Genomic DNA, 20,546 nt, shown 5'->3' on the forward strand with positions numbered 1-20,546 from the left:
TATAATGAAAACTAAAATGTATTGTAAGCTCTACCTCATCGATATAAGTAACTTTCTAAATATAATCAAGTTACTCTTCAGTACCTTCTTCCTCGCTATCGTTGGTCTGAGCTCCATTTGTCTAGCTGGTGCACTTGAACTAAGGATATTATAAAACATCTTGGAGCTCCTCATAGTTATGCATTTAATTTGCTATGCAACTCAGTTGTGACCTAAACGTATTGCATGCAGTTATGAAAATAAACTTTTACTAACATTGGTTACAGCCATTTGCCCCGGGTAATTGTTAATTCCCTTCTGGCATCAACAAATAATAAAACAAGACTTTTTGGTATACCTGAAAAAAAAAATTGGTATATTTTTCAGCATGGCAAGATCATTCCGGAAGAATTTCATTAATCCAGCTTCCTTCTCGGGCAATGCTTGCAAGCTTCTCTGCAGTTGGGATTTCAGCATAACCCATGAAAAGGCTGTGAACCTGAAAAGAAAGCATCTAAGTACACAAATAAAGGTAAACTTCATTTATGTATGAATTTTTCTTCTCAAGAAAAACTGGTTTTACCACACAAATACCAATTGTGGATGCAGGTAACATGACCTTTGGCAGCACATTATCCTAACAAAAGCTTATGTTACAGGGTTACCCTTTTGAAATAAAAAATAACAAAAGTTGTATAAAGGTGATACCTTTATTGGTTAACTAAGATAACCATAGCAAGCTTTCAGAACATTATACTGTAGTTCCTTTTTCAAGCTGATTACACAATATGATATATGAGACGATTGAGCAACTTTTCCCTGACCTCAATAAACATTTTACTGTTCTATATGTAACAATGGTGCTATCAATAATACCTCAGTTATATGCACATAAGGAGTTGCATTTTATTGTCTGATTTTAATTGTACATTTTGTATGCCTTGTGCAGAACTGAGATGGTTTAGCACAGTGTAAGGTGGGGCCTCAGCCTTTGGCTCTTTTTCTGAGCTTTCACCTTGACCTGCCAACTTTGAGTTTGCTACTGCTTTAGGAAGTGTCTCACATAAGTGGTTGCTTTCTAAACAAATGGTTGCTCGCTATGTTGTTGTGTGAACCTGTAAATAACTTTATGGATCTTTACCATAGATCTTATTTTATCCAAAAGTATTCAAAAGCTAGTCAGCCCAGGAGCACAAGTGCAAGAGCTCTAAGTGGAGCAAGAACCTGCCCTATAGTTCTCACTTACAGAGCATTTGAGCCCCCATGATTGCTGCACTGAGAACCGTTTGAGAAATCCAGAGCTCCCTGCAGATAGCAGCCTCAGGAGGCAGAGCTAAGGCCAGTGCTAAGGCAACCCCACTGCCCATAATTGCCCACCCTGCCCTGCAAGGTGACAAGCACAGGAGTTGGTAACAAGCATAAACACCTTGCCTCCCCCTGCCTTGCATGGGTTTCATGGAGCTTAATGAATCACCCAATCACCCTCTCTGCCAGCACCCTCCAGTGCATTTAATAGACACACTATATGGAGTAGGGAAAAGAATCAAACCATCATATTTGCCTAACTAGCCAAACAGATCCAGTTAATCTGAGCTCCCAAACTAGGGATAATCAAGCAGAAGAGGCATGTGCCTAATGCCCCCCCAACTTTGCACCCAAGGCACACGCTTACCCCTAGTTCCAGCCCTGGCCAAGGTAGGATGCAAGGACAGGGCCCAAATTGCAGCTGAACCTACTGATGCTCCCTTCCTTGCACATATCAATGGCTCCACCTGCCTCTTTTTGATCCTGTGCTGGATACAAAGGCCATGCTGCTGGCCAAAACTGACTCCAAAATAGAGCACAGAGGTCTGAAGCTATTTGTATACAGTCAAATGCAGTGTGCAAAGTGCAAAAAAATTGTGGCCTTTTTGCTCTTAAAACACTGCATACAGCTTCATAACTACATGCCAGGACCTGATAGGAAAATATTGCTAAAAGAATGTAGCACTTTGCTGCCATTAGACAGGACCCAGGACATTCAATGTCACAGTCAATTTCTAATACCTTTGAATTAGAGGCTATTTCTAAAGTTTTGTCTCTGGTGCAGAAAATTGCTGGGGTGACAAAATACTAGAAATGACCTACTGTGTCATAACCCTTAAAAGGTAAAGTCTGACCGCAAAAAATGTATTGTCTGTCAGACAATCCTAATCTGCATATACCGTATATGCTTTTCCTTTTATATACATGATACCCAGCTTAACGTAATTTTGACAGTGGCATTTTTATAGGTATTTACAAAACAGTGCAACCTATTTCTGCATCTACGCAGTTCACAATAATGGTTTGCCACAGTCTATAAAAAAAAGAACTTCAGCAGGTTTTATTTGCTTTTAATTTAGAAATGTTGTCTTTATTTAATTAAAAACCTTAACCTCTAAAAACACTAATCCAAACTTCGCCATCTATAAGCTGCCAAAGTCATGTAGAAGTCAAACTCATAATGATGATATTTAAACTCATAATTATGGCTTTAAAAAGTCAAAATCAAACTCATATTATTATTTCGACTTTTTAAAGTCATAATTGTGAGTTTAAATATCACCTTTTTGAGTTTTAAAGTCATAATTGTGAGTTTAGAAATTTTAAAGTCATAATTCACCAGATTTTCTTTTGCTAGCCCCAGTGCTATACTGTAGAATTGAACAACAGACTCCAGCATTGTGAGGCACTGGCGCTAACCATTTTCCACCATGGTGAAATAGAATTTTCATTATCTGGTTTAATTTGATGCAATCAGGTTTTCCATCCATCAGAGTTAAAAACAGACTTTTTTTTTCATGTTTTGTATTTGCTTATCAGGAAATGCTATCAGAAAAATTACAGGAGAAACTAAAGTTAACTGTGAGTCAGAGGATTGTACGTTTGCTAATCCATTTAGCAGCATGGTTGGCCTCCAGTGGGATTGCGGTTGGATGCTGTGCTGGTGTATACTATCTCTGTTTGAACCTTACATCCATTCAGGTATTCTTCCCTTATTTTTATAATAAATATTTATAAAGTGCCAGTGTTTTCCACAGTACTATACATTATAAGGGCATATACGCCAATCATACAAGTTACAAAAAGTTATCAATAGAGGATATAAAGAGGCCATACTCAACAGAGCTTACAATCTAAAATTTAGTGCTTACACTCAAAACACATCATTTGTTTTCTTTAGATAACACCTTGCTAGCATTATTTACAAACAGAGTTTCCATTTAGTTTACATATTTACATCACTGACTTTGCACCGGCAGCCTTTATTTGCATGCTTGTGTTTGTTCAGAGTAAGGCAAACCTGACAACACAACTGGATTTTTGTATTTATACTCTGGCAGGGATGGAGTAAGGCATGTGGTGGGGCATAGCTGGGCCTGGTTGGGGCATGCTGTGACCAATAAAATCACCCAGACTTGGTTTCTTAGGGATGACATATCTGGTAATGGGAGATGCCATGCTGGTACTTATAAAGCATTTTTTAATATCAATTTTGACTCTAATAGAATTGTGTACAGGTAAAAAATAAATGTGAACTACAGGAGACAAATTATCAAGCAGCATTGTGGGGTGTATGCATAGCTTTACCAAAATGACTTTCATTTTGAAAGCTTCTGGAATGCTAATGATGCTTACATCCATCCCCCTCCCCCTTTACCTTTCACCTTTGCCTGTTGAAGACACGACAGTCAGGTTAGGCAGATGACAGTATATTTAGATGTGTGTGTGTGTGCAGGGACACATCTGGAGGGTGGGGGGCCCATCCGGGGGGGGGGGGGATAACTGTGCAAATTGGCCTGGCACCTGCACCATGGCCTGTACAGGTCTAATTACTCCACTGGTGAAAATAGTTGCCCAAGGTTTTTACACTTTTTTTTAAGCACATCAACCTTTAGCTTATATACCCCATTAGAAACTCAGATGAATCACTATAAACTAAATAGACACCAAACAGTTGATTTAATGCTGCCTGAGATTGAAACTGGAGTTTGGGGATGCCTGCAGCCCCTGTACAGTGGAAAGTAGAGCTATAGATGGTCAGCTATCACAAGTTATTTCTGAGTTATAAAAAAAATGTTTTTAATTCTATTCAATGACAAAAATGTACTGCTCACACTGATGAAAACCACATCAAAACAGCCAGTCAGTTGCTTCTCAAGGGTTATTTCTTCCTCACTTGCTTGAGGGTAATGTCAGTATTTCATGTGACTCCTACACTAGTCTATACTAGTCAAACTGGTTGCTAATCAGCACAAAGGTGGTACATTTAAAGACACTGTGCCACCTTTGCTTGTAGTTTACAAAAACAAAATAGCAAAAAAGAAACAACATGGCAACCCTTTTCTAACTTGGGCTGAGGGCACACAGATGGTTTGCTCCGCTGCTATCTTTTTTTTCAGGCTGTGAGAAGCAGATCCACTCCCCTCTGCTAACAGCTGGATATAACATCCAAATGATAGGGCAACTTCTGGAAGAGGTTATATTCAGTGGGGTGTATGTGAATACAAAAACAACAAGAAGAAAAAAAGACGTTCCTTTGGACACTAACTACCTACATTCTTTTACTGGCTGGAATGTGTAGCCAAGACAATTGTCACTCTTGGAAACATACTTAGGTTGGGTAATGGAACTAGAATATAATTATAGGGTGAACTACCTCTCTAAGCACCAAGCTGGCTTTGATCTAATATTTTGAACCCGTGTTTTGAAAATGCCAATTGGTGCCTATTTGTTTATTCAGTAATTTATTACACACTGGATCTCTCATCACAGTGGGACCTGGGTTTTTTTGGATCAGGGGTCTTTCTGTTATATGGAGCACCATTACTTAAGGCTGTTCTGTCCCCAACATATCTTTATGCAAACAGGGTCTAGGTAGACACCACTATCCTAAACTCAACCACAAGGTCATTAGTTATTGTCTTCATATACCTGCAAGGGAATTGCTCAGCAGTCTCAAATAAACTATTATTTCTGTGAAGCACAAAGATGATATCTGAAAAGCTTTTCTAAGCAGAGGAATGAAGTTCTGGTTACAAAACAAAGCTATTACTTAAAACAATGTGTAATAGTATATCTACCTGAAACCTCCCTGTACTGTTCTAAAGGAAACAATAGTCAATGTTCAGGAACCTGCTTTAGAAAAAGGTCAGATATTAACCTTATCTATACCTTTGTCTGAGCCACCACATTGTGGAATAACAGCACTGTTTTTCATAGTACAGTATGCAGTGTTGGAGGTATTTCCTCATTGTATATGGCCATTGCTTTATCATGCAGTGGAGTAACTATAATGCCAGCAGACAGGGCTGCACCATAGAGGCCCTTGATAACTGGCTTAGAATATATTATTTCTTTTTAACATATTCTTTATATATTTTCAACAGAATGCAAGTGCTAATGAACTGACAAAGCAAGCAGCAACATTACTGGTTCCAGTGGTAGTTGCCCTGATCAATGTCATCATTCCTCTTGTCTACGCCATGTTTTTCCTCGTAGAGAAATACAAGTACCCACGGCATGAGATCTACGTAGAAATTATAAGGTTTGTGTCTTGCTTATCATAAATGTGTGACAAAAACAAGGATAAACTTAATGCTGTTGGCTTATGGCATACAGTGTGGTTTCCCGCCAGCATTTTTTAGCTAGCTGAAAAGTGCTTGTGACTACCTCTCACTGCTCCCATTGCCTTGAATGGGATACACATAGAAGCAAAATTGTGTAACATATGTGTCTGGGCCAAAAAAACCTTTGGTCAGATGAAATACACCAGCTAAAAAAAGGCAGCATTTCCTTATTGTTTGTATTTATATAGCACTTTTGGCATTATATATATATTTTTTTGTGTCAACAACACTAAATATAGAAAAATGTTGTTATGTTTGAAGTTTTACCCTATGTATTCATCATTATCACTGAGTGCCTCTGTCATTTAATACACACACATATATATAGACATACACAAATGAAAATAATAATGTTACCATGTATCCAGATCTTACCGGGTAAGTCCATTTGCGCACTTTTCCCTGACGACCCACTGCTAGACATACACAAATATATACCACACACGCACGCACACTTACATAAAGTTACCTTTAGCCCTGGATATTTTGCCTCTCCAGAGACATTGAAGCCCCACTTATAGACTTCAGAAATTGTTTGATGTTAGATGATTTTCTGGTATCATTAGACCCTTATTTAATTAAATGAATCCTGTAACTTGTCGTACCATGATTTACTTTGTGAGCCAAGTTGTGTCAAAACAAACTTTGCTCCACTGTATGCTTCTTCCTTTCATGCATTTAGTCCTTTATAGCCACATGTTATAAATAATGTGTATACAACGCATATACAATGTGCAATACAATATACTGGTAAGATAAAATAACTATAACCAATGTGTTTTTCTAGGAATGTTCTCCTGAAGATTTCCATCATTGGCATTCTGTGTTATTATTGGTTACAATCCGTTGCTGAATCCCAGTCTGAGGTAATTAGTTTTGAACTTTACAAAGAAATATATTTCTGTACTGGGAAAATATATCACTGTGCTAACAAAAGAAGGCCAGCATGTGTATTGTGGTGCCATTATTAAAGGAGAAGGAAAGGCATTTTACTGCCAATAGATTAACCACATTAGTGCAAGTTAGAATGCTATATTCATTCTGCAGAAATCTTTACCATACCTGAGTAAATAGCCCTAAAAGCTCCCTCAGGTTGCTTAAGATAGCAGCTGCTATTTTAGCTTGGTCTAAGTAGCTTCCTGCTGCAGCTTTAGCTGCTGGTAGCTCAGATCACACATGCAGAGTGAATTCTTATGGGAGGGGGAAGAAAAAAAAGAGAGGGGAGAGTGAGAGAGCTGTGCATGGGGAATGAAAGAGCACTGAAGGAGAGGAAGTCTGATACTGTAGAACAGTGTACACAAAACAAGAAAATAAATCCTGTGAGTGCTTATGGCTGTATTTACCTTTTTGGTAAAGCTTACTTAGTTTTTACCTTTACTTCTCCTTTAAATATAATAGACCTTTGCTGGATCTGTTACCCTCCTGCTAAATGATGCATAACCTTTAGTTCCTTTGTGAAGTGGTTCTTGTGTGTTTCAGCTATTGTTTGCCACAACGCATGCATGACCAGGTAATAAAAGCTCCGGTCTAAAGTCATTTTGCTCTTGCCATGAATGCCTGTATACTGAGAATATGCTCAGTGGCTGCAGTTGTCTGAATTCATCACATCACTTCAGTCTGTTACTGAAAAATGAGCACTGATGCCTGTGCAGACTACTTGTTGCCCTTGTTGTTGGTGCCTACAAGTGACCACCAAAAAGTCTTGGAATTCTGATTGTTGCTACAATTAACAACAAATAGTCCTTTGGTTAATGGAAGAACCAATGGGAGTCCTCTTGTTATCCATTCCAGCGCTGAATAGTTTCAATTTTGTACTGAAAAATTGACTTTATTCCGTAAACCCATGTAGCGCATCAGGACTCAACTTACAGCTGCTGTAATTATAGCTGTAAAGACCTGATTCTCAGTTTGTACGGAAGCAATAAAGCACCCTTTGTCCCACTAAAATGAATGGATCGTTGTGTTCATTGTGTGGGCCAGATAAATCAGCTTCTTCTCTATCTACACACCGCAAGTCAGCAATAACCATACTGGACTCTTCCTTCCCCAGAGTTTAGTATGTAAATTAACTGAGAAAAGAACCTCATAAAAATACAAAATGAATGGCCACTGGCTCTGAAATCCAATAAAAAATAAAGGTTACAAATTTTGACTAAATGTAACTACTTCACTACTAGTAAATGCAAAGAGGCTCACAAAAACCTGATGGCATAAAGCACGAAAAATAGTTTGATCTGTGTTTTTTTTCTGTAATCAAAGCCTTATACCATCTATACCATTGTTTACATAAGCAGTTTATACAGGTCCTTCTCAAAAAATTAGCATATTGTGTTAAAGTTCATTATTTTCTGTAATGTACTGATAAACATTAGACCTTCATATATTTTAGATTCATCACACACAACTGAAGTAGTTCAAGCCTTTTAGTGTTTTAATATTGATGATTGTGGCATACAGCTCATGAAAACCCAAAATTCCTATCTCAAAAAATTAGCATATCATGAAAAGGTTCTCTAAACGAGCTATTAACCTAATCATCTGAATCAACTAATTAACTCTAAACACCTGCAAAAGATTCCTGAGGCTTTTAAAAACTCCCAGCCTGGTTCATTACTCAAAACCGCAATCATGGGTAAGACTGGCGACCTGACTGCTGTCCAGAAGGCCATCATTGACACCCTCAAGCAAGAGGGTAAGACACAGAAAGAAATTTCTGAACGAATAGGCTGTTCCCAGAGTGCTGTATCAAGGCACCTCAGTGGGAAGGAAAAAGTGTGGCAGAAAACGCTGCACAACGAGAAGAGGTGACCGGGCCCTGAGGAAGATTGTGGGGAAGGAGCGATTCCAGACCTTGGGGGACCTGCGGAACCAGTGGACTGAGTCTGGAGTAGAAACATCCAGAGCCACCGTGTACAGGCGTGTGCAGGAAATGGGCTACAGGTGCCGCATTCCCCAGGTAAAGCCACTTTTGAACCAGAAACAGTGGCAGAAGCGCCTGACCTGGGCTACAGAGAAGCAGCACTGGACTGTTGCTCAGTGGTCCAAAGTACTTTTTTCGGATGAAAGCAAATTTTGCATGTCATTCGGAAATCAAGGTGCCAGAGTCTGGAGGAAGACTGGGGAGAGGGAAATGCCAAAATGCCTGAAGTCCAGTGTCAATTACCCACAGTCAGTGACGGTCTGGGGTGACATGTCAGCTGCTGGTGTTGGTCCACTGTGTTTTATCAAGGGCAGGGTCAATGCAGCTAGCTATCAGGAGATTTTGGAGCACTTCATGCTTCCATCTGCTGAAAAGCTTTATGGAGATGAAGATTTCATTTTTCAGCATGACCTGGCACCTGCTCATAGTGCCAAAACCACTGGTAAATGGTTTACTGACCATGGTATTACTGTGCTTAATTGGCCTGCCAACTCTCCTGACCTGAACCCCATAGAGAATCTGTGGGATATTGTGAAGAGAAAGTTGAGAGACACAAGAGCCAACACTCTGGATGAGCTTAAGGCTGCTATTGAAGCATCCTGGGCCTCCATAACACCTCAGCAGTGCCACAGGCTGATTGCCTCCATGCCACGCCGCATTGAAGCAGCCATTTCTGCAAAAGCATTCCCGACCAAGTATTGAGTGCATAACTGAACATAATTATTTGAAGGTTGACTTTTTTTGTTTTAAAAACACTTTTCTTTTATTGGTCAGATGAACTATGCTAATTTTTTGAGATAGGAATTTTGGGTTTTCATGAGCTGTATGCCACAATCATCAATATTAAAACACTAAAAGGCTTGAACTACTTCAGTTGTGTGTGATGAATCTAAAATATATGAAGGTCTAATGTTTATCAGTACATTACAGAAAATAATGAACTTTATCACAATATGCTAATTTTTTGAGAAGGACCTGTATAAGCAATAAAAACCATTAGGGCAATAACACTTGTAGCGACAAAACACTCGAAAATTCGTTGGCATTGTGGGTATGAGAATCTCAGGTATAACACACAAAATGCATAATTGTGCTAAAGTGTATTCAAACATATGTTCATACAGTGATGTGATATGAGTGTTTTACAGTGATTACAATTCTCAGCACCCACAATGACACAAAATTTTCTTATGTTTTGTCACATTGACAAAATGCAAGGGAGTGGAGGAGAGAGAGAATGGAAAATATGCGGCATAAAGTGGCAAACAAGAGATGAGTTAAAAGGGTGCTTCACCTTTCAGTTACCTTTTAGTTTCTAAGACACTTTTCAATTGATCTTTAATATTTAGTTTTTAAATCAGTTGCCGTCCTCTTCTGACTCCATCTTTCAAACAGGGGTCACTGATCCCGGAAGACAAAAACTATTGCTCTGGTCCCCTCCTCTTCCTGTCTCTTATCCACCAAACCACTCCCTGGTTGCTGAGGTAATTTAAACCCTAGCAACTGCTGAAATTCCAAACTGGAGAGTTGCAGACATGAAGTTAAATATTTAAAAACAATAAAACATGAGGACTAATTCCAAATTGTCTTAGAATATCACTTTCTTCATCATACTAAAAGTTAATCCAAAGTGAACAACCCCTTTCAGCAGAGGACATTGGTTCAGAATTATAGGACAATCCACCCTTACTGATCAGCTGTGTCAAAAGACTGGCATATTGTGTGGATTAGAATGCTATAATACATTTGTATGCGTATTACTGGCATGCATACTTGTAAATTGACAAACACAATCAGAATGCAAATTTGTGTCTGATAGAAAGCTCGATGCAGACCCCTAATGGCCATACTTTACATGGCAGTTACCAGCATGAAATATATACAAAGGAACAACTTGCCAGATTTCAATGCATATAAATGGCTAACACACAAAAAGTGGTTACATGCAAGAAAGAATAATGTAACATTTATGTGCACATTTTTCTGTACATTGGGTAATAATTTAATGCTCGTCATGTGAATTCATTTTCCCCATGTTTTTTTCTTCTGCACATGTCACTGCCTGTTCAGTAATGGAATGTAACAGAATGTGAAAAATGATTTCTCATCTTGATAAAACATCACATGATGTGAATCTTCAGGTGTATTTAGTATGTTACATTTCTCTCTCAGCTGATGAAAGGGATGGGGCCGAGGCCCCATTAATGTAAGAAGTTTAGGCATAAAACTTATATAAGACTTCTATAAAAGCAGGGTTGTAATATTTGTTGTCCTTCCCATGATATCATTGTTGTAAGCGTTGTGTCAATAGCCTACAGTCATGTATATTCATTAATGTGCATATGTAGTGTGTGTTTATTATGCTATATTTATGTATATATTTCATTGCGTTAGTGCTGGGAATCATTTGTGGGAGAAGATATCTATCGGCTTGTAGTGATCGATTTCATATTTGCCCTGATCGGTTCCTTCTTTGGAGAATTTATAAGAAGGTAAATTTTGTAATTTCTGATAATGTTAATGCATAGGGCTTTTGATGACATCTACAATACAGCACCTAAATGCAATTCAGATCTTCTCCACCGCCATCCAACTTTACCTTAAGTGTCTAAATCACGTGTCCTTTTCCCTAAACCATGTGGTGCCTGGGTTCCAAACTGGACATAGGCATGTCAACTGGGATCAGTTTAGAATCATATAAAATGCACATTCATGAGGCAAGGGGAGCATGCTATAAATTGCATAGGGTTGCTGTTTCTTGGAAGTGGTACAGTAGCCTTGCATTAACACGGCAACGCGTTCAGTGGCTTGAATTTCATTCAAATTTTAATTATCTTTTATGCTATATAATTGTCTTTTCTTATTGTCTTATCTTTGTTTAGGATCATCGGGATGCACTGCTGCAAAAAATTAGGGATGCCTGAATTTGATATAGCACGGAATGTCTTAGATTTGATATATGCCCAGACACTGGCATGGTATGTAATGTAATGTAAAATGAATGCATGCCATCTTTAAAAAGTAAAGTTCTTTAAAATGCAAAGTATATTCTGTTGTTGTGAAATTCAGGGGAGTTATTTCCTTTTCTCATATTTTACCAGGATTGGAATGTACTTCTCCCCCCTCCTGCCAGTAATCCAGATTATTAAACTCTTTATCATTTTTTATGTAAAAAAGGTAAGTATAGTTACTGATGGATTGGAAGTCAGGTGATATATATATGGAGTATACTGTATATATAGCAAGCTGTGTTTGTCCTAGGTGAGCCTAATGATGAACTGTACCCCACCTCGCAGAGCCTGGAGAGCAGCTCAAATGACAACAATCTTCATATTTCTCTTATTTTTCCCATCATTTGCTGGAGTCCTTTGCATGATCGGTGTCACTATTTGGAGGTAGGAAACATAAAAGCCACCAATAACCACTAAAATATAGCCTTATAAACTGTCCTTAGTGATATAATATATGTTATGGACTCTGGTCTAGTCCACCTGTTTTCATTGTTTTCCTACTATGCGCAGAAGGGACAGTGAATAGCTCAGCAATATATAAGGCTTCTTTTAGGGTAGGGCACAGTTTCTCCAAACCTGAGAAATTGCTGATGGTCACTTCTTATTGACTGCATTGCTAAATACCTCTACTAGTCTTCAGCTAAGCTTTGTTACTCAGTGACATCTGTGTGCCAATGGCAATCTGCAGTACTTCCCAATACAGTCAGTGAGAGGCCACCAGTAGTGGGACCCAATATTGTAATCACCATTACTCAAAAGCAGCAATCATAATACTCCATGTACCATAGCCATTAGATAGTAAAGATTTGTAAATGTCCTAATATAACCAGTGCGTATGATGTTTTTTCCCCAAAGACGACAGCCTTCACAAAATTGTGGTCCTTTTCGGGGCTTGGAAACTCCCTATCAATCGATATCCAACTGGGTGTCTTCCTTGACCGTTTTTAATAACTCACTGTGGGTTGTGTGGATTTACGAAAATATAATCGAGAGTGTTCTTTTCTTCTACATCCTGACGCTAATTGTGCTGTAAGTACTTTTTATACCTACAGTTCACTGTTTGATGTCATTTGCATTCAATGTGTACATGACAAGACAGCATTGCTGAGATTCTACCGCTGACCATGCTATTAGGCACAGCCCTTTAAGAATGCCCTCCAGCAGTGCCATGTTCAAGCTCTCTAGTAATGCTCGATTGTTACTGCAAAGCCCTCCTGCGGTTACCATATTATTATACTATACAGAAAGCTCCGAAATATGGAAAGACTATCACCCATATAGTTCATTTTAAAGAAAATTTAAACCCTCAGCAATAAAAAACAAGAGAATCTTCTAAGAACTTTTGCAATTTCTCTTTTGCAAGTTTTTTTTTAAATAAATTTAAGGTAAATTAAGGTAAACTACGGAAGACCCCCTTATCCAGAAAACCCCAGATCCCAAGCATTCTGGATAATAGTTCCTATACCTGCTATTGGTAATAATGTACATGAGTTGCTGTCCTAGTAGATCTTACAGTCTACATTTCTTATCAGGGTGAATTTCATAAAGAGCCAATTAACCTACTTATGTTCAAAACAAACTATATATGTCATACCAAGGATAAACTGTTCCTTTTACAGTCTACGTATAATTGTATCTAGTAGACATTAAAGTCCTTTATTTCCATTGCTGGCAATGTAAATTGCTGCAGGTATGTCCATGTAATTCCACAGTTGCACTGAAATATGTGATATTTATTTATGTTTGGTTTATATCTGCCATTTTATTTCAGCATAATTTCTTATCTGTACTGGCAAATTATACAAGGCCGGAAAATTTTGGTGAAGCATTTGTACCAGCAAATTGCCAATGTGAGTATAATCACATATATAACCTATATGTATAACCTTTACTTTAGGTAAAATGCTAGTTGTTCATTAGCAATAAATTAATGTGGGCTAAATATGGCCCTCTGTGAACTTTTTATTGCCCCCAGACTGCTCAAAAGCTCCAGTGATCACATTGGAAAACATAAATTTTATTATATTCTGGCCACTGATTGTGTAGTAAAGTAAAACAGTTGCACAGCACTGACATAGAGGATACAATGGCAATGATGTCTAACATTGCATACCTCATATCTATTACAGAGGCTATGTTACGATATTAGAAAGTAATGTTAATCAAGAATGGGAACCACTTCAAGATTTGGCTTTGGCTCATTACTATTTAGACATACCTAATACAAAACTTTAATTTCATGGGACTTTAATGCTCTGAACAGCTAAATGTGACAATTTAATATGCACCTTTCGCCTCTGCACTGAGCCCAATGCTTCCCTGCAGAAGACATATCCTATATATCAGGTGAAAAAGATATGACTTTCCAAGTCCTTGTATCTGCAGTTATAATACATGGACACATATATGAATACTTAATCACATTTTAGTACCGCCTTGTGAAGCTTAAATGTTTGTTATCCCTGGCACATAACATTCATTCCAACAATCTTTTTATATACAGAGAGGTCTGGTGTTGCATAATTTGCATTTAACTTACTACTTTTTAATTATTAAAATTAATTGTATTGCCAAACAAAACCTTGGCAACTACTTGGTAATATATTTTTGGTAACCACAACTTATTTAAGCACCTTGTATTTAAGTGTGCCAGCTTTTCCTTATAACAGTAACCGCAGACCACAGGTACCAAGACTTATTGAAACTGAACTGACAGTTTGCATGTACTTTTACTGGCTCTACACTCTTACTTGTCTAACAGAGTAGCTCAATGCTGCCATTCAGAGCTGGGCCAAGTAGTACTAGTGCTCTGGGCATTCTGCCTCTAGTTGGCTCTGGCCCTGAACAGCTTTGCTTAGTTCTGTGGGCATGTGGGCTCAGAATTTGTTAGAACTTTGTGATTACCACTTGGTAGAATTTTCTGTGCCATGATTAGTAGGAGAAAGGATTTTTAGTTCCCATTTTGCCATTACTAATAACTAATGAACTAGGGTTTCTATATTTAGTGTAACATCTGCCTCTTCAAAATGAGAAAAAAGTACCCTCACACCCCATAAATAACAGTGGTAGCAGTCAGGGCAACCCAAGAATATGTGAATGCAACTAGAAGTTGGGGGTGCCCAGTTCTTAGGTGAAGGGAAGTATGTAGAGGGATTTTAAAAAATAAAGAAACTTAAATTCACTAGGGAGTGCCCCCCAGGGAATACAATTGCTTACCTTTACCTCAGACCAACACATCTCTTTTGTACAAAACAAACTGGAGCCCTTGCCTTATTATCCTTAAACACAAAACCCCTGCCCTATCAGTCCATACAATTATATGATTTTACTTTGGCAAAAGGTGCAAGTTATATTCTCATACTATCAACTTTTAATGAACAATTCTCTTTTCCTTTATCAGTTAGTGAATATTTTCAGTTTGGAAGGCTGGCATAAAAACTTTAAAAATGTATTCCATTTAATTCCCCTGATTTTATGTAATTTTCTTATTTTATTGTTACAGGAAGGAAAAGATAAATCCTTTTTACTTGATGAACTTCGGAAAGCCCAGAGTCTAAATAAAGCTCCAGACAGGGCGCCATATAAAGCAGCACAGAAACAGGTTTGTTCCATTCTGCAAAAGGAAAATGCGCTGTGTTTTTTTCACATTCAAACCAGTTTTGGCTATTTCGTCACCAAAGCAATCTAGTATGACTGGAAACATGCATGAAACTAGATTTTGGCCCAGCACACTGTGTTTTGTCACAGTTAATAAAACTTTCCTAGACTAAATAGGGGAGTTATGTAATAAAAGGCACTAACTTTGCCCATGAGCAGTAACAATGAACCAATCAGCATTTAGAAATTACTGGTCGCCTTTTTAAAATTAAATATCTTATTGGTTGCTATGCATTATTCCTCCTGGGAAAAATTAGTGCCTTTTATTACATACAGTATGGGGGTATTTGTTTGCATGTCATTTGATTACACTGGCATCTTTTATCAGAGTAGCAAATCACTCTGACTTGAAAAAAGGGTATCAGCAATAATGTCTTTGGGCTTGTACGCATGCCTTCCCTGATCTCGTACTGTAACCTGAAATACAGTATGGCTCAGTAACATAGCTTTGCTCTGATCAATTAGATCACAAAGATTATTTTATTTATATTTTCCTTCTCTGTGTCTTTAAATAAAGGCCCTGGCCCCTTTGAATACCAGTTCATCCTAATAATGACCCAGAAGTAGCACTGATAAAATATAGAAATGAAATGTGCTTGCTGTCAGGGTGTGTATGTGGAATGTACTCAAACTGCTAACGTGCCCATCTGAATTCTTTATTTTGCTAACTTTACTGCAGACAGAGTTTTGACATTAAAATCTTTTCATATTTTTCAGATACAGCCTTCATACAGAAGTCAGGAAATGCACACTGTTAATGGTGAGTTTGGTGCTTCAGTTCCAAAAGTGGCACTCAAACTGTTGCTAAACCATACATACTTGCTGACATTGTGATCAATAATATAATGTAGAAAATCTATAGGTTTACATATTCCTTTGGCGCAAGTACTAGAGCGCTGCCATAGTTACCATATACAGAAAATCGGGCAACATAGTGTATGCCTTTTCTTTTGGATTAAAGCAAGAGGATCCCATATTACTTGCACAGACCAGCATGTTTGACCCAGAGACGATAAAAAAGCAGAAGTAAACATTTCAACCTGATCCAGGCAATAAAACTAACAAATTATAACAACTATCCTTTCCTGCAACTATGCTGCATGAATCCATATTGGTGGTAAAACAATCCTACTGGTATTATTTAATGTTCAGATGGTCTTTAGTAGACGTAAGGCATGGTGATCCAAATTATGTAAACATCCATTACCAAAAAAAGTCCCAAGCATTCTGGATAACATCCTATCCATAAGCCACAAAAATATAGGTAATGGGTGAACTGCATATGCAACTGCAATGTTGAAACCTTTTGTTTCTTAACCTCAAAATGGTACAGTCAATTGTACTGAATGAATAGCTTTGATGTGTCTCATTGACCTTTTTTACAGAACACATTCCACTTGAACCCAGAAGTGAAAGTGTTGGGACTTCAGATGTTCTGGGGCTAGCAATGAGGGCGAGGCAACAGGCTGAGATGGAGGAAAGATCCTCGGCACTGAATAGTAGACTTTCAAGCAATAATGGTTACCCTCCAGATTCACCGGGAGTAACACGGAATTCAAGAAAACAGCAGGACCCAGACAGGGAGCCATTTCGGAACAATGATAGGCGATCAGAGGCAATAGCAATGATTATGAGAGAAAGACAATTGGCTGAAAGAGGACCACCCACTGGTTAATATCACTCATCAGATCAAGTGGTGAAATCTAGGAGAGCAAAGTTATAAACTCACATGGAGAGCTATCCATATAGCAAGAGTTGGGTGAATACTGAATCTCTAAAAGACTGAAAGACAGCAGGCTGATGGAGATGAATGGGCTGGAGCTGCCTGATATGTACTCAAGCAGATGAAGCCTGTGGTTACCACTACCAAGTGTACTGTGGTACAGTGCATATCTGATTTGTTAATGCCAAATGATAATGCACAAGTATTTATTTAAATAGTTTTTAATATCTAACAGTGCTTAATGGTGTGTTAGATACATTTGCACAGTGCTATGCAGTTTACATGTGTTCACAAATATAAATATTAATACTTTTTAATTTCTAAAACTTGCCAGGAGTGAGTTATTTGTGTGTAGTGAATATTTCTTTATCTCTTTAATTACACTTATTATTGAATAAGAAACTATCAGGTATACACCGAATCCAGTACTTGCCCAGATCTCAGCCCCCTTTTTTTTTTTTTTTTTTTTTTTTTTTTAAAACGTGGAAAAGTGGAAATCCAGTCCTTGTTAACCTGGCTTTACGAAAAATGGCACAAGAGATGTTTTGGCTGCCATGGTCCTCTTAGGCAAAATTAGGATAGTGGTAGCAATTGCCTTTTTGCTGGCATCATAGTTCCTTCATAAGAGCATTGCTCCAGAAAGCAGAAGTCAGTATTTCTTGGCAATACTGTATTTGTTTAATGACAATACAATACGCCATTGAGAATCATACTGGGAGTAGGAATTACATGTTACATGTATGAAACTCAAATAACCCAATACACTTCTGTATGAATAAAGTTTTTAACTGTTCAAATAACATTAGGAAGGCTTATAAGTTATGCTAGGGGTTTCGGATAAAATACATGCACATCATGGAACTGCTGGTATATTTTAACTTTAGATTAGTAGAAACACATTTATATACATTCTCTTCTCATCCTCTACATGTACATCTTTATTAGGCAATTGTTGGATAAAAAATGAAATCTGGAAGAAGAAGGGACATGATTGAGGGGTCTTGCTTTAAAAGAATAGGGACCCTTAACCTGATACATTGCAAAGCAGCCCTAAAAGCCCAGTAGCCAGCAGGAGACTAAGTACAATTCCTTCCCTGTATTCTTGCATTGCAAGGAGCTTAGGGGCAAGTATGACAAGAGTACTGGCACACTGGGGGATTTGTCACCAGCAGTAAATCTGCATTGAAAATGTCTTCCAATATGGTTTAACTGCAGGAAAATTACTTTTTTTTTTTTTTTTTGTTGCATTATCCCACCATTAAGCTAAGTCACAAGTGGGGTTCCATCTCCAAGGGGGCTGATGCTCCAAGGTCTGTTTTTTAGAGCTGTGGCAACATTTCTGTCTACTTGTTTCACCTGATCAAAGAATAACAATAGCTGGAATTTACATATAGTGCAAGGTTTTGTCAGTATGATATGCCAGAATTGTATTATTGTGCTACTTTATAAATGGCATTGTTTAAAGGAGAAGAAAAGGCATTTTGGTATTTTACTGGCAATAGATTAGCCACATAAGTGCCACCTAGAACGCTATATTTATTCTGTAGAAACTTTACCATACCTGAGTAAACAGCCCTAGAAGCTCCCTCTGTTTGTTTAAGATAGCAGTTGCCATTTTGGCCTGGTCTTAGTAGCTTCCATGCTGCAGCTCTAGGGAGGGGGAGCAGGAGAAGGAAGAGGGAGAGAGAAGAGAGCTGCCAGACTTCTGCCCCTGCCCTGAAGGATTTTTCTGACAGCAGGAAGTCTGATACAGAAGAACATGTGTACACAAAAGAAGACAAGAAACCCTGTGTTTCTTTTGATAGAGGACTCAGCAGCTTTTATGTGAGTGCTCATGGCTTTGGGTTCACATAGATATACTGGAATGATTTACTAAGACAGATGATAAATTGCACCAATGTGTCATCAGAAACCCGTCAGATCTAGTAGTAAACTGTTCAAAACGAATTGCTGGTTGGTCGATATTGGTAACTACAGCAATTCAATTTAACAACATTCTTAGTAAATCTGCACCATCAAACAGAATCAGCTAAATGAGTGGCTGGAGCCTGACAATGTATGGGTAGCCAGATAAAGCCATGAAATAAAAAACAGTTTATGCCTTTGTGTCCTTAATCTTTTCTTTTATATCTAGAATAAAGTGAGTAAACTCAAGATGATGAATACAAATGGAGGTGTGGCACATTCATGCTACACTTTGGTCATTTACAATATAGTATGTGTATATTAGTGATGCACCAAATCCTTTCTAAAAAACTGGCTGAATACCAAACCAAATCTGAGCCTTAATCCGTATACACATATTTTAGCAAAACTGAACCATCTGTGATTTCGGCAAAGCCAGAACAGAATCCTGCATTTGGTAAACTAGAATTTTTTTTCTAAAATGATGTAGATAACTTGATAAACAAAGAGTGAACTTCTGGGGTTGCTGAGGTATCCATATTTTGTGTTTTAGAGAGGCCTCCAATGAATTGCCTAGGATAAGCATGAAACCCATTGTGCAGTATTAGCACCTAATTTGAACACAAAAGTTGATGTTTGGAGCAGTACATGAGTGAGCTATTATGTTAAGTGACCTATTTTAGAATCTCGCCAAACTGGAATATATATATCAGTATATATTGCCCTTTTACATCCTTTCCCTTGATCCACCATTTAGTGATGGGCTGTGTGCTCCCTCAGAGATCACCTGACAGGAAGTTACAGAAAGTAGTGTGGGAGCAAAAGGCAGAACTCTGTCCATTCATTGGCTGATGGGGCCTAGCATGTATGTGTGCCTTGGCTTGTTTGTGTGTACTGTGAATCCTATGATCCCAGGAGGCGGCCCTTAATTCTTAAAATGGCAATTTGCTATTTAGGAGTACCCAATGGCACATACTACTTAAAAAGTATATTTTCATGAAAATGGTTTATTTAGATGAAGCAAAGTTTTACATATGAGCTTGTTTATGTAATATATTTTTTACTGAGACCTACACTGTTTGGGGGTATAGTTTTCCTTTAATGTGCAATAGGAAGCTAATGAAATCAAGGATAATTGGGAAAATTCCATAAACTATTTTAGATTCTATTGTTGATTCTACATGAACAGCTGGTTATGGCCAGCGCCGGATTTCTACTGGGGTTGCCCCCCATTCAGCGCCCCCCTATCCTCCCCCCAAAGTGGAAAGAGGTCCCCATTGCTCCGTATGGGAGCAAAATTTGAAAATTTGCCTGCGGCGGGGCGGCATGCAAATAAGTGTACTCTCCAAAACTTATTGTAACTTGGTTCTTTAAAGGACACACAAACCCCCACAAAAAATGTAATCAGTAAACAGCCTCTTTCAAATCTTTAAATATCTACTACTCCCGTTATTCAAAGGTTAATAGTAAGCCTGCAGCATCCCCTTAATCAACTAGGATTCCTTCTCCTCATCTAACCCATTTGCCCCGTCCCTTAGGAACTGACTTGGTAAGTTTACTGAGCATGCTCAGTTCTTTTCTACTCAGGTTACCAAACACACCCTCCAGTCTAGCAGCCAATGAAGATATGTCACTGCTGGTTTCCATAGAAACTCAGCTCTAGCTCCTAACCATCTTTCCTGAGCTCAGTTTAACCATTA

The 20,546-nt window shown here is 38.2% G+C and overlaps 1 protein-coding gene across 4 annotated transcripts in view; it reads left to right on the forward strand.

Annotated features, from left to right (window-relative positions):
* The window catches only part of tmc5 (transmembrane channel like 5), a 54,550-nt gene extending 37,283 nt beyond the window's left edge, over positions 1–17,267 (forward strand). For all 4 annotated transcript variants that reach the window (XM_002932210.5, XM_012971354.3, XM_012971353.3 and 1 more), the window contains 13 exons: positions 367–511; positions 2,824–2,985; positions 5,391–5,548; positions 6,418–6,496; positions 10,945–11,042; positions 11,433–11,528; positions 11,652–11,727; positions 11,812–11,945; positions 12,417–12,590; positions 13,333–13,411; positions 15,064–15,162; positions 15,936–15,978; positions 16,604–17,267. In XM_002932210.5, the coding sequence (XP_002932256.3) occupies positions 367–511; positions 2,824–2,985; positions 5,391–5,548; positions 6,418–6,496; positions 10,945–11,042; positions 11,433–11,528; positions 11,652–11,727; positions 11,812–11,945; positions 12,417–12,590; positions 13,333–13,411; positions 15,064–15,162; positions 15,936–15,978; positions 16,604–16,893 (1,633 nt within the window). In that variant the 3' untranslated portion in view covers positions 16,894–17,267. The remainder of the gene's footprint in view (positions 1–366; positions 512–2,823; positions 2,986–5,390; positions 5,549–6,417; positions 6,497–10,944; positions 11,043–11,432; positions 11,529–11,651; positions 11,728–11,811; positions 11,946–12,416; positions 12,591–13,332; positions 13,412–15,063; positions 15,163–15,935; positions 15,979–16,603) is intronic.
* The last annotated feature ends 3,279 nt before the right edge of the window (positions 17,268–20,546 follow it).

Source organism: Xenopus tropicalis, chromosome 9, assembly GCF_000004195.4.
Source record: "Xenopus tropicalis strain Nigerian chromosome 9, UCB_Xtro_10.0, whole genome shotgun sequence".
In the NCBI taxonomy this organism is placed as follows: Eukaryota; Metazoa; Chordata; class Amphibia; order Anura; family Pipidae; genus Xenopus; species Xenopus tropicalis.